The 14,005-nt window shown below is 39.8% G+C and overlaps 2 protein-coding genes across 2 annotated transcripts; both read left to right on the forward strand.

The window, feature by feature from the left end:
* Positions 1 to 245: 245 nt before the first annotated feature.
* Positions 246 to 6,157, forward strand: LOC115367759 (ladderlectin-like). Its single transcript, XM_030063666.1, has 7 exons — positions 246 to 321; positions 470 to 545; positions 1,072 to 1,137; positions 2,198 to 2,373; positions 4,316 to 4,450; positions 4,909 to 5,026; positions 5,136 to 6,157. Exons 2-7 carry the CDS (start codon positions 494 to 496, stop codon positions 5,195 to 5,197), a joined length of 609 nt encoding a protein of 202 aa, XP_029919526.1. The 5' UTR covers positions 246 to 321; positions 470 to 493; the 3' UTR covers positions 5,198 to 6,157.
* A 923-nt stretch (positions 6,158 to 7,080) lies between these two features.
* zgc:91910 (Zinc finger protein 706-like) lies at positions 7,081 to 12,391 on the forward strand. The gene is made up of 4 exons (XM_030063667.1): positions 7,081 to 7,164; positions 10,042 to 10,190; positions 10,472 to 10,596; positions 11,034 to 12,391. Exons 2-3 carry the CDS (start codon positions 10,056 to 10,058, stop codon positions 10,565 to 10,567), a joined length of 231 nt encoding a protein of 76 aa, XP_029919527.1. The 5' UTR covers positions 7,081 to 7,164; positions 10,042 to 10,055; the 3' UTR covers positions 10,568 to 10,596; positions 11,034 to 12,391.
* Positions 12,392 to 14,005: the final 1,614 nt, after the last annotated feature.

Here is a 14,005-nt window from a genome sequence, read left to right on the forward strand (position 1 = left end):
CACACACTAACATATATAAACACCACCTGCTTTTTGTTATTATGTGAAGCATGTGGTTTATTTTTGTGGGATTGTAGCAGTAAAAGCAGAGAGAGAGCACCTTTTCATCAGCGAAGAGATTAACCCTCCATGATAAAGACAGGCAATAAATCTATGTCATTTTTTTTAATAGTAAAATATTAACAGTTAACTGATTATAGTTTCCAGTCAACATGAAAAACTCGTGCTGATTTCCTTGTTTTTCTGGGTGTATATAAGAGCTCCTGTCTCCACAGCTCTCCAGAACCTGCAGACAATCGGCTGCAATATTCCCTCCAGCAGGTGAGACTTTTGGGTTTCATGCGTCTTAATGAAGGCTTGATTACAGCTTGTGTGTGTGTGTGTGTGTGTGTGTGTAACTGCATTCACAAGGAGCTGAAGTCATTTCTCTTTTGGTTGTTGTTGTCTGATTGTCTGATTTGCTCTGCAGGAGTCCAGCTCACCACCAGAAACCATGTTGGCTGTTTTTCTTCTCTGTGCTGCCTTTGCTCTGAGCGCTGCAGCAGGTGAGACTCACCCAAACACTGCAGCTCACTGCTGCTGTTACACTCTCAGCCTCTTCAACACTGCAGCCAGGCAACAACATTTCTCAAACACTTATGAAAATCAAGTAGCATGTCTTTAAGCAGTTGTACACAAGAGCACCATATTGCGCAACCTCAAGTGTATTATTGCAATGACAGTGACAGAAGATGACAACTTTGGTTGGCAATTTTGGTGACCCCATGACCTTTCCTCTAGTGCCAACAACTGTTCATTTGTTACAGCTTAATTACAGGTATGGGGGATGAAGACGACATTGTGAAACATATACAGAAATGCCGTCAGAGTGCCATAACTAGGTGGTACTGAAACTTATTCAAATGCCCCCTCAGCCAATCAAAATCCAAATTTTGAACTGACTGTGGTTTAATGAATGGTCAAAACACTGAAGGACCAGACATCAGTGGTCCAGTGGTTCTTGGTTGTTGTTGTTGTTGCTGCTGCTACCTTTTCTGTATTTCTGCTCACAGATGTCTTTTCTTACCTTAGAGCCCAAAGTGGAGACCAGTGCAGAGCAGAACTCCCCGTCGGATGAAGTCGCCTCTCAAGCCCTGGGTACGGCCTCAGCAAAAATAGTCCATATAGGGAAACACTCCACCTGCAAAACTATCTGAGGCCACCTTCAGGGGCCGACATAGGGCGCTAAAACTGGCCTAAGCACAGTAAAATAAACAGTGGTCAGTGGGACTTTTCCATAAAATCAGCTGCATAAATTATATATATTACTGTGCAGTAGTGAAATGAACAGATAATGGATAAGCAGATACAAGTTTCTGTGTACTTAGATGAATAAATTCTTGAACTATTTAAGGAAAAAATTTTTTTCTCTGGTTATGTAACCAGTCAACACAACACAGCCTGATTATTAGTGGAAATCTTCTCAAACTCAAGCCATAATTTTACACCAATTTATTTCACATAATTGTTTCTTCATGATAATTGTCCATATAACAATGACAGTAATAGTTTGGTTCTCCTAAATATTTGGGATCAAATGTAGAGAGCATTTTGTAGCACTTAGCCCCACTGACCACCATGTATTGTACTCTGTGTGGGAAGTGCTCGGCACTGCCCCCCCATGTCCAAAAGACTGTACAGCACTCTCTTTCTATCTCATAGCAAAATGTTTGTGGTTCAGGTTTGATTAGGGGGCTTGTAATCTGTCATAAAGCCTCAGTTTTACATTATTCCAATATATTTCCAACACTGAAACACTGAACACTCCACCTACTGAGCATAGCTGATTCATTCCATTGAGACAGAGATATTTTTTTTACTCCTTCACTTGAGAAATATGAAATAAGATCTTTTTTTTTTTAAACTGAAATGTCAAAGCCAAACACAAAAAGTGACTTCCTGATGCCAACACACTGAAAAACAAAAATGTAAGAATGTGGAAAGGATGGAGGACTCGTTCTGGTAGCTGGTCTGTTTTTTCTCCTGCTGCAGGTCCAGTGAAGGAGATGGTAACTGCTTATAAAAAAAAAAAAAATACAGTAAAGACCAATTTTCTTAAATGCATTGTAGCACTGAGGTCATATTTTCCCCGAAATCTCATTTAATATGAAGATATGCTTATGTGATCATTAGTTATTGATGCCATGTTTTTTCATAGAGAGGAAGGCAGAGGAGCTTCCAGCTGAGGAGACAGAGTGGCTGGAGGCAGGAGGGAGCATGTCAGCTGACGATGTGAAGAAAGGTGTCAAGAGGAGTTGTTACTCAGGCTGGGCACCATTTGGATCTCGATGCTTCCGCTTCTTTAATTATCCACGCACCTGGGCACAGGCAGAGGTAAGGCCTGAAGAGTTTATTCCAAAATGTTTTATATCCCCTTGAAATATAACCATTCCCACAATACATTAAATATCACTGATATCTCAAAACCTTAAACATATTTTGCTACCTAACAAGGAAGAGTTCCTTCTCAAAAGTGCCATTTTGTGTGTCCAATAATCATTGGTGGTGAAGTTCCACTTCTCTGGGTCCAGTAGTCTAAAAACAAAGCCAATCTTTTCTCTAGCATCATCTACAGGCTTAGGTAGGGCCAGACTTCCATGTTTGCTCAGTGTATTTTCTCTGTGTGCATTTGTACCAACTGCAAGACTTTCTGTTTTGTCTTCATTTAGCTTAAGGAAACTGCAACTCTGTACAATACCAGGTAGAGAATTTATCAAAGCATTTAGGGAATCAGTATCATCTGGTGCTTCAAATAAATATAACTGTGTCATCAGCATAAATGAAAATCTACTCCAAGATCATGAAAGATATAAATGGATGGAAGCACATACATGCAAAACAACAGAGAACCAACAGTGGAGCCCTGTGGAACCCCAAAAGACATGGCATGCTTGTCTGAAACATAATTACCTAGACTAACAAAATATGTTATACCAGTGAGGTTAAGTATTAAACCAATATGGGACTGTGCCAGAGATACCAGTCTAAATATCAAGTCAACTTAAAAGTATCCCTTGATCTGTGGCGTCACTAGGCTGTTTTATTCGGGGCTAAAGGCCCGGATATTTTGTAATTAGCCCCGAATGTTAAAAATTACAGAAAGATTGCTTGCACTCTCAAAGCTTCTCCTATGCTGTAGTTTCAATGTTTTAACAGATAGAAATAACAACAAATTATTATTATTATTATTATTATTATTATTATTATTATTATTAAATCCGCTAATATAACATTTGGCATACAGAGGGTTAACGCCAGGTCGCTACGCTGTCATTCACCCAACGAGCTTCAGCTGAGCGGTCAGTGCGAAATTACAGAGTTGTCACTAGTAACAGAGTAACAGTAACATGGCACAGAGGGAGATTTCAGTCTCTTTTTTTTCTTTTTTGAAGAGCAGTTTGACTCATTAAACATCTCAATGGTTACAGTGTGAATGCTTGGTTGGCATGTTCAACATGAATGGGGCATTTTTGTGTATTTGGTATTTACCTGTAACAATGGAATGCAATAATTTCAGTCTAGAAGTGATAAAAATCATTCAAGAATGACTGGCCAATTTTATATATAATGGGTTGCTTTTGAAATTTGAGTCAGGTTTACAGTGGAGCATACATAGGGCTCCGTCCCTAATAAAAGAGGTAATGTGAGCTAGTTGTCTGTCTCACTTGTATTTATTTTAGTCTGAAATAACATGGATGAAACTTGAGATTTCAGGGGATAAGCAGGTAGGTACAGCAGTTGGATAGCTATTTGAAGCTATAATAAAAGGCCTATTTTGTTTATTTAAAGCATTATGAAAAAACATGCATGCGCAGTATGGCTTATGAAAAAATTTGCAGCGCACGCATTAACTTTTCTCTCTGGGCTAAGCCCCGGATGTTTCAGAATCCTAGAATCGCCCCTGCCCTTGATCAACCCAATCGAAGGCAGTGCTTAAATCGAGAAGTGCAAGCTTAGAGACGCTGTCATTATGAGTGATTGATTACTTTTACTAGTGCTGTTTCTGTGACCCCTTCTAAAACTAGATTAACATCTTTTACTTATCTCAGTAACCTGCAGAAGCTCACTCAGCTGTTTAAACAGCAGATTAAAAGCCAGATTTGAAATGCGGAAGTGGATCCACTTTGCTGGATTTAATTTCCAGGTCCATGTTACTTATAAGTTTGTATTCATAAGTTTTGATGTATAAGCACTTGATGAATACTTGCTGTGTTTGTCTGTATGTTAACTGCCGTTTCTCCCATCTTTTTTTTTTTTTTTTTTTTTTTTCTTACAGAGATATTGTCTGCGCTTTGGTGCCAACCTTGTCTCCATCCACAGTTCATTTGAGAACCTTTTTGTCAAGGTGCTCATAAGGACAGGAACAGGTCAACATACTCGAACATGGATCGGTGCCACTGACAGCCGTCAGGTAGCTTATTCAGTTTACAAAGACCAGCCTGGTGCTGGGCCTTTAGTTTCCTGTAAACAGATGTGTATACAAAAAAAAAAGATTCTGACAACAGAAAACATGAAAATAAAGTGTGTTGTGTTCACATTCAGATGTGAACTCTCAGCTCTTGAGGCTTACTCTAAGAGCGCTAGTGTTCACTTAGGATTGTCTTTGAGATGTTTGACAGGCAGCAGAGCACACACACACACACACACACCAGTAATACTCATAATTCCCCCATAACGGATTACCTGAAGAAGCATCACCATCATATTCCTATAATATTCATCAGTCGAGGAATCTGGTTGTAGTCTTGCAGAAAGTGACCCTGCAAGATCCCCAGTCTTTGCAAAATCCTCTGGTCTGAGACTAAAAACTCATTGTCTTTCGAGATGAGAGCGTGTCAGACTTTAGTCTTTGGATTTCTCTGTTAACAGAACCGCCGGTGGTTTTGGACCGACAAGTCCAGGTTTAACTATTCAGCCTGGAACCGTGGAGAGCCCAACAACCTGTACGGCTGGGGCAGAGAAGCATGTGTCGAGATCAACTACGGAGGTAGAGCAACTTTTCCAGATTTCTTCCACTCGGTCACGTCCCTGTTCCAGCATGTCACATTACATTTTGGTTTCGTCTGTCTAATAACTGTCCTCTGTGTCTTTTACAGAGGGGAAAGGCTGGAATGACTTGAGATGTTGGCTCAAGCGTCCGTTTGTGTGCTCCAAATGAGATGAGCCACTGAACTCACACAGCCAGAGGAGCCAGGAATGAGGATAAAGAGCAATACATGATGATTTATTTTTCAAATCCACGTTAAAATTCCTATACCTGTCCACTACAGATCTGTATTTTGCTCATACTCCTATAAAGATTCTTTTGGTTTTTGATCTGTAGCTCCTCACACAGGACCTGTGTAGACGTCTGTGGGGGCTGAGCCGTTGTTTTCACTGCACTCTAAAGTCAAGTTGTTTTATCTGAAAAGATATTGATATAAAACATGATTACAGCACTTTATTTATAGGAGTTTACTGTAATCAGCTGAATATCTTGGGTAGGTGATACAAAAGTGTGGAGTCTAAAATTTGAGGGAAAAACAATGACGTAACAACATCTATTTTCTGACAAAAGTGTGTTTTTGCAGCTTATATTTCATTTTTGTTGGTTGAAACTTTGGAGCATATTCTGCTTCAAAGTGTCAAAATGTTAGGAAGGGGCGTAGCATTATCCTTATCAAGGCAATTAAACAAACAAACAAACAAATAAAAAAGAGGATTTCTTCTTAAGTAACTCTGCTCTTTGCAACAAACTCGATCTAAGAACAATGCAAACAGATTTTTTTTTAATAATCAGAGTTCAGTTAATTTTCTATATCGTGCCAAAATATGACAGAGAAACCTCATGAAACCAAATCACAGATGAAACTATAGCCTTGAATCCAGATTAGATTAGGGGATCTTTGAGCAATATTACATGTATTTTGTTGCAGTGAAATGACCTCTGGCAGTGTGGCTCATCACTGCTGATGTACAGTTTATACAGTAGCCGGCCTGTTATTTCCTGGTTGGAGCTTTCTATTCTATTCTATTTATCTCTATTTTTTTGTATTTTGTTGCTTCATATTCTTTCCCGTTTTTCCCCTCATGCAAAGCTCATTGTATTGCATTTTAATGTATGAAATGTGCCATATAAATAAACTGATTGTTGACTAACTTTTACTATCCAGTGAATTAAACTTATTATAGATTACACTGATTATAGACAAGGTTCAGATGGCTCTGGTTGGGATGGACAGAAAATAAGTATCTCTTAAATGTCTCTGAGTTGGGATGGACAGAGCATTTACGGAGATTTACTCTTTAATGATGGGACACACACTACCACAGTTATTTAACACTGATGGAAAGCTGGTCAGAAACGGAAAGTTAGCTGTAGTTTGAACTAGAAACTTAAGCAAGGATCCATATTAGTAGACTCGTGAATCAGATAGGCCTATGATTCAGAGCCACTGATTCAAAACAAACAAACAAACAAAAATAGTTAGCAGGAATGTTATGAGTGCTTGAAGTTGAAAAAACAGAAGTGTCTCTGCTCCTCTTATTCACTTGTGTGTTTTATTTTCCACTAGAAGAGTTCAAGTCAGGAAAATCATCCTGTTTTCGTTAACTGGTGTGCCTATAAAACTCTTTGAGACTGCAACCAGAGACTTATGGCTCTAAATATATTCAAGTATCATCAAACAATGACTTTATTTACTTTAGTTAAGTTTTTTCTGTGCATAAACGACACTATATGAGACATTGCTTTGGTTCACTCTTCTCTCTCAGATGGATTCATCCATTTTTGACATTTTGCTGCCCGGTTAAAATGATTTTTGACTGACAGGTGACATGACCGCTGACACTTTGGGGCGTCCTGATTGGCTACCTGACCACCCTGTGACCAGTGTGTTACCTTCATTAAATAATTATACTGGTGATTCAGCAGTCACATTATTATCTGAATTATTTATTTACCCCATCAACAGAGCACACAATAAGGTTTAACCCTGCTCGACCTCCACGCCGCTTGGTGTCGCTGTTATGTCGTTGGCACAGTGTTAAATAAATGACAACCCCCTCAATAAACGTCTTTGCAGCTTCCTCTGGCATTTCAACAAGGAAACGACAGAAGAGCGACGGGAGAGACGAACCTCGAAGGTAAAGTCGCCTCTAAAGTGGACAAAGTGTTGATCAGACCGAGGCTGCGGTGTCGCCGTGTTGTAGTTAACAGCTCTGGGTGTCACAAGGTGATTTAGTTTCGCTGCTGTTGTTTGTGTTTTTGGGAGAAACTCGGAGTCACGTGTCGCAGCTTGTGTTGCTAGCGGCGTTAGCAAGGCGGCGCCGGTGAATCAAAGGCCTGCAGGCACGAAGCTGACAAGACACTGAGGAAAACGACAAGTTTAAACACATTTACTGATCTTTTTCACATGAGAGACAACTAACACGTTTACTGTGGTGGTTTAGAGTCGCTAGTGAATAAATAAAGTGGAGTAAACGCTTCATTTAAGGCAGCGCTACAACTGCTGGCAAGTTCATGTAAAGATAATTATGCCGGCATGGAGGGTTTTTACTAGTTTTATAGCCGCAGCGTAGGGCGAAGTTTATGTGTTTGGTTCAGGAAATAGTTTGATTTTATTTTTAAGTCTAATGTCTAAAATAAACCGGTCACGTTCGAGGTTTAAGTTATTAAAAATCGTGTCCCTTTGTAAATTGATTGCGCCACAAGCAAGTGCTGTTTTCATAGGGTTTGTCTCGTTTCCCTTAAATCAACAGTCTGACTTCATGAGTGGTGAAACGCCACTTACATGAAAAACCCAACTAGTGAAATACACACACACACACACACACACACACACACACACACACACACACACACACACACCACAAAACAGAGGCAGGCCGTGTGTGTCTGTGGGTCCTGACTCTGCTGGTGGACACCTGAGGCCTGTACCATAAAGCTGGATTTGGGCTTAGCGAGGTAACATCAGGGCTAACTAGTCCAATCATTTTATGTTAAAACCTAGGACAAATTGCAAGAGAAGCAAACTCAACTGATTTTGTATCCTCAGTTTGTCCTGAGTGAGGGGAAAAAAAGTCCCAAGAAATCCCATTGGTGGAAAGTTTTGAAAATTACCTATTTATGACGATATAATACCAAAAAACACTGTTTTTAACACACAGGGGAAAGTGATCAAAATTTTACTTTCAGATATGACTATAAAAATTCACAAGTTGATTACACACACAAAGACAAGAAAAAAAGTCAATTACAAGTTCTTTGAATTATTCTGTTTACACATGCATATCACACATTTTCTGATTTGATATGCGCTAATAAGGAATATAAGGAATAGATGCCAGAGCCGATATTTAAACAGTGAATTAAAAGGTTACTATATATATTATAACCTTTTAATTCACTGTTATATAGAAACTTTTAATTCAAGCTTACTATATATATAGTAACCTTTTAATTCACTCTTTAAATATCTGTTCTGGCATTTATTCCTTATATTCCTTATTAGCGCATATCAAATCAGATAATGTGTGATATGCATGTGTAAACAGAATAATTCAAAGAACTTGTAATTTACTTTTTTTCTTGTCTTTGTGTGTGTAATCAACCTGTGAATTTTTATAGAGATATCTGAAAGTAAAAATTTGAACCCCTTTCCCTGTGTGTTAAAAACAGCGTTTTTTGGTAATATGTGGTCATAAATAGGTGATTTTCAAAACTTTCCACCAATAGGATTTCTTGGGACTTTTTTCCCCTCACTCAGGACAAACTGAGGATACAAAATCAGTTGAGTTTGCTTCTCTTGCAGTTTGTCCTAGGTTGACCCCAATTTTGGCCTAAAATTACTGGACTAAACCGTGGGTTTTCTGTACCACGAAGGTGGTTTACTTTTTATCAGGGTATGTTGCCTTGGTAACATACGCTGAACACCTAACCTGCTGCGGAGCAGGTTAAGTTCAGGATAAGAGCTCAGCAGGTATAAAAGCCCCACCTACTGACCAATCAACTCTCTTGGAAATATAGCCTATATAGCCTACAACATGTACATATACATATGCTTATATGTATAAGATATAGTAAGCGTGCTGACCACCTTGAAGTATGTTTTTATACTTATTTTTTATTTGCTCCCACGTTCTTTTTGCTCCACTGGGGTTGCATCTGAAATAATAAGGCTAAAATCACATGCAATAACGACAAATTTCATAAACACATAAATTTATGGAACACGCAAATGTTACTATAGTCAGATCTACTCATGCCGTCATGGTGGGGAAGTAATATTATAATCGCACTAATTTACGCATTGACACATTCGGCAATTTTTTGCCAGCATTTCTTGCGGCTTCAACTGTGTTGCTTTTTGCCTGCATGATGGATTTATATTCCTCGTATTTATTTTAGATTATTGTCTGCTCCTCCATCGTAAAGTATGCGGCCCGGGTGGATTTTTCCTTGTCTGCGATTGGTCGTATGCAGCAAACACCACCCTTTTTATGTGAACACACACTGATCTAGATTGGAAAACCCTGGGTTGAATTAGCGAGTTGATAACCGGCTTTGTGGTACCGAAAATCAGGTTTGCGGATGTCTGGTTAAATGAAGCCAGATAACTAAGAGAAACTCCGGGTATGTTAATCCAGATTTATGGTACAGGCCCCTGGACTGGTAATGCTGTTTACTCAATTCAGGCCACATTTTTACTCCTCATGTCTCTTTTAGCAGCAGTAAAGAGGCAGCGAGGCTGGTTCTGCCTGTGGAGCAGCTGGTTTGTGCATCATAAACTGCACTGTTTTACCAAATGTGCATATTTCTAATGAATGATGAATTTAGAATTAGTTGCCAGAGTGGCTGGTGACAGATTTAGCCACAGACAGAATCTGTTGCTGGTGTTGATTTCTCAACCTGATAGTATCTACCACTTTGAGGAGTAAACACTGAGAGCTCTGTGTTTAGAGGAAAGTCACTGCTGTATCAATGCTGAAAGCCCATGATGGTGTGTGTGTGTGTGTCTGCAGCGTACCAGAGGGCCATGGCTCGTGGGCAGCAGAAGATCCAGTCCCAGCAGAAGAACGCCAAGAAGGCAGCAGAGAAGAAGAAAGGTCAAGGCGCTGACCAGAAGACCGCAGCGAAGGCGGCGCTGGTCCACACCTGCCCCGTCTGCCGGGTGAGTTCTGGCCAGCGCCGCGGTCGCACCGTGGCAGATTGTTGTTGTGGTGTGTTTATTTAGAGTCCAGCAGGCAGTTTGACACGCCGATAACAAAGCGTTTGACTGTCCTGACTGGAGCAGAGTTGCAGTTTTGTCATGTGTTAAAAAGGAGGTGTTGGGATTTTCCCAAAACATCGTCCAAGTCACACAAGCCAGTCATCACTTCCAGTTAGTCCTTTGTGGTGATGCAAAGACAAAATAAAGAAACGAATGCCTTGTTTTTTCTCTTCCTCCTACAGACACAAATGCCTGACCCCAAGACATTCAAGCAGCACTTCGAAAGCAAACATCCCAAGTCGCCGATGCCTCCTGAGCTGGCCGACGTTCAGGCATAAAGGACCGACTGGACCAGACCTGAAGCTGGGTAAGATCAGCTACAGCGCCCTCTGCAGTCTGCTGTGTAAAGACCCGGTTTTAATGCCACTTCCCTGAAACTTCTCGAATTCAGTGTTTTTGCTTACCCAGAAAATATTTTTATTGACTACAAACAAGAGGATGTTTTTTTACTGTTGGTTTGACTGGAGAAACTGTTTTTGTTATAATTAAGTCATAAAGGTATGACTGTGCTGTGGTTTGTAAAACTGTCTTTGGTTACAGGAGAATCGGCATTAGTTTTGCCAGTGTTTCAGATGCAAAGGAAACACTTAACATGAAAACACTTGGTAGCATGTGAGAAAAGAAAAACTGAAGCTGCACTTTCCAAACAAACTGGTGAAGTGAATCAGTTTGTAAAGTGAAGCCAGGAACAGAAAACAGAACTTAGAGTTTTATTTATTTATTTATTTGTTTGTTTACTCACAGATCCACTATGACCATGGATTAAACGCTGAATGACAAAGCCTGAAGGATGTTGCTGACGAACACTGGGGCTCTTCGGTATCAACGGACAGCGAGGAGGGGCTGGGGGACGGATGTGTGTGTGTGAATGTGTGTGTGTTTGTTTAAGAAAACAGAATCAGAATGAAGGGGCAGAAGTACACCAGCACCCGTGTGTCTTGCTTTTTTTTTTTTTTTTTTTTTTTTTTCAATATATTTATTTTGTGTACAACTCCCCTTGCTATTCCAGAGGGAGGGAGGTTTCCCAGAAAGCAGAACCAGCCGATTTGCCTGCCAACGTTGAAGAAAATGTTTGCGTGAAGATGTAAGAGCACTGAGAATGTCACGTAATCTGAACATTAACCGAGAGGAGGCTCGACACGTGTGGGGAAAAAGCTTCCTAAACAAGTTGGCTGGCAAACGGTTGTGGTTTGTTGAACGCTCTCTGTCATCCAGTGAGGTTCAGACGGCACATTCACGGCCCCTCCTCCATCACCCTCATCCACAACGGACAGTGGCGCTGCTCTTGGGCAAAAATCTCGCAGCTTACAAGTTTCTCTTGCACTTGAATTGATAACGAGCTTCAGAGTTCCCCGGCAGCATGTCTGGTTTCTCCGCAGAGCATTGTTTTAAATCAATACAATTCTTAATTGAACACGATATGCACATTTCCTCCTAGATGGCTTTTCAGGTTCAGATGTTTTTGTGAAAATGAAAATGACAGAAATGAAAAAAAAAAAAAAAAAAACAGTGCCAGTGAGAAAATGCGTATTATTAGTTTCTTTAAAAAGCAGTTTTTGGAGATGCTTGATTTTTTTTTTTTTTTTTTTTTTTTGTCCAGCGAGAGTCGAGTCCACAGCCCTGCCTCCATGCTGCTGCTCCACAGGCGTCCAACACTCAGAAACAGCGACATGAACAGTACCTCATCACCCGCCACACACTTAACAAGCATCGTCATGTGTTGCTGGTTTTTGCTACTTTTCCTCACTCTTTGCACGCTTGTATTCTCAGTCGAGTCTCCCGAAGCAATCTTGGCAGTAAGACGCTGTTTGTCGAAGTCAGGAGCAAGCAGGATTTGTTTTGGAAAACCAGGCCCTTTTATCTTTTTTTAATTCCAAATGATTGCATACTTTGAGTACACCCCTCTGTGTTTATGGATCATTTCAGCTGTAGTTTCAGTGTTCAGTGTGTGAAGGAATTACAAGAAGCCCCGAGGACTGAGATTTTATCACTTTTAGTTCAGTAACTGCCAAAATGATGAAGCCCTGTTTTGGTTCTTCATATATTTCCTAGCAGGCAAAAAAAAAAAAAAAAAAATATTCGCAAAGATTCAAAAGTTATTTCCACTGTAATATTATTTTTTATTTCTCCTTGCTTTGTACCCTTTTCAATAAACTGAGCGATGTATTTAAAGTTACCATCCTTCTTCTTCTTCTTTTTTTTTTTTGGGGTGCACAACAAAGAAAATGCGATGAATCGCGTCATTTAAATGTGACATGAAAATTCAGATAACATCTACTGACTCGGTTACTGATTTTACTGCAGTAGAAGTGGAGTCCACTGATTTTTTTTTTTTTTTTTTTTGGTTGGATTAAGTCAGATTAACTGGCAGTAATTCTGTTCCCAATTCTCCTGCACAGAAATGATGTAGAAGGCAACTTTTCAAGCAGGACACATGCACAGTTATTCTAAAAGCAATAATACCAGTATAATAATTATATATTTAAGGGTATTTTCACTGTGATTAGAGATAATCCAATGCTTCTGATCATGTGAAACCCCACTTAATAACAAATCCATCACAATGAAGACCCTTCTTAATCTGATAAACACTCATCTTAATCTCCTCTTGATTTGAGTGTTTTGAGTTGATGGTGCAGGGAAGAGACTGAAAGTTTTGAGGAGAAGTGTAAGGCAGAGCACAGATCAGGACTTAAGGCGGGAAAATATCTTTATCTTTACCGCTGCAACATTAGTGAGTGAGCCTAAATATTACGTAATCCAATTTTTATTATAAAGTGGAGTGTGAAACAGTAGACATACTTGCATTGTACAAAAATACACAGATGCACAGAGGATACTGGTCTACTCTTCATGGTCTAGGCAAGAAACAAGTCATACAGTTCAGTGAAGGTTAACGTGGCCGTCGGTCCAATGTAATCCACTGGACCTGGGCTTTGTGCTGCTACATTAACGATAGCTCTGTCAGTTCATCTGGTGGCGAGTCAGAGGCATCAGCTCGGCAGACGCAGCGCTCTGCCAGCTGATATCGTGTGTCACCGACAACAGCGCTCGGCCCGGCTGTCGGCTGCTGACTCGACATCAGGAGGCTGGAGGCACCGGAAACACTAAAACATGTTTGTTAGTTGTTTTTTTTTGTTTGTTTGTTTGTTTGTTTTTTGTTAACTGTCAAAGATAAAACACAACATTGCTGACACACCCTGACCTTAATATATAAGTGCATAACATAAACTGAACGTCTGAGCCTTGAGCTGCTAAATCAATTCCAATTTTTTTTTGTCCGGGGTTAAAAATCAAAACTATTCCAAAATGCTTCATGTTTGAATAATCAAATTAAATTAAATTAAATAGGCTGTGAAACTCTAAAGCAACAAAAATAAACGTGCCCGTCTGCCAGATGGTGCTCCTGTTAACAGATTTCCTATCTGAATTTTAAACACTGGTGCTCTGGAAAAGGTTGTACAAACTTAACAGTACAGGACTTGGGGGAATAAATGGGTGTACAAAAAAAATAACAAAAATACGCTGTTATGAACAATTATATCGAGTTGTTGACCCGTTGTTATTTCATATATTTGCTGAGTAAAATACTCTTCAGCTGTAGAGTGGTTGGGCCTAGTGGACACTTTGAGCATACATGATAAAATCTCATCTCATCAAACCTAGTCAAGCCAGAGAAACACAGAAAAAGATGTAATTTGGCTGAAAAATGTATA

This window comes from Myripristis murdjan, chromosome 11 (assembly GCF_902150065.1).
Source record: "Myripristis murdjan chromosome 11, fMyrMur1.1, whole genome shotgun sequence".
NCBI classification, from domain to species: domain Eukaryota; kingdom Metazoa; phylum Chordata; class Actinopteri; order Holocentriformes; family Holocentridae; genus Myripristis; species Myripristis murdjan.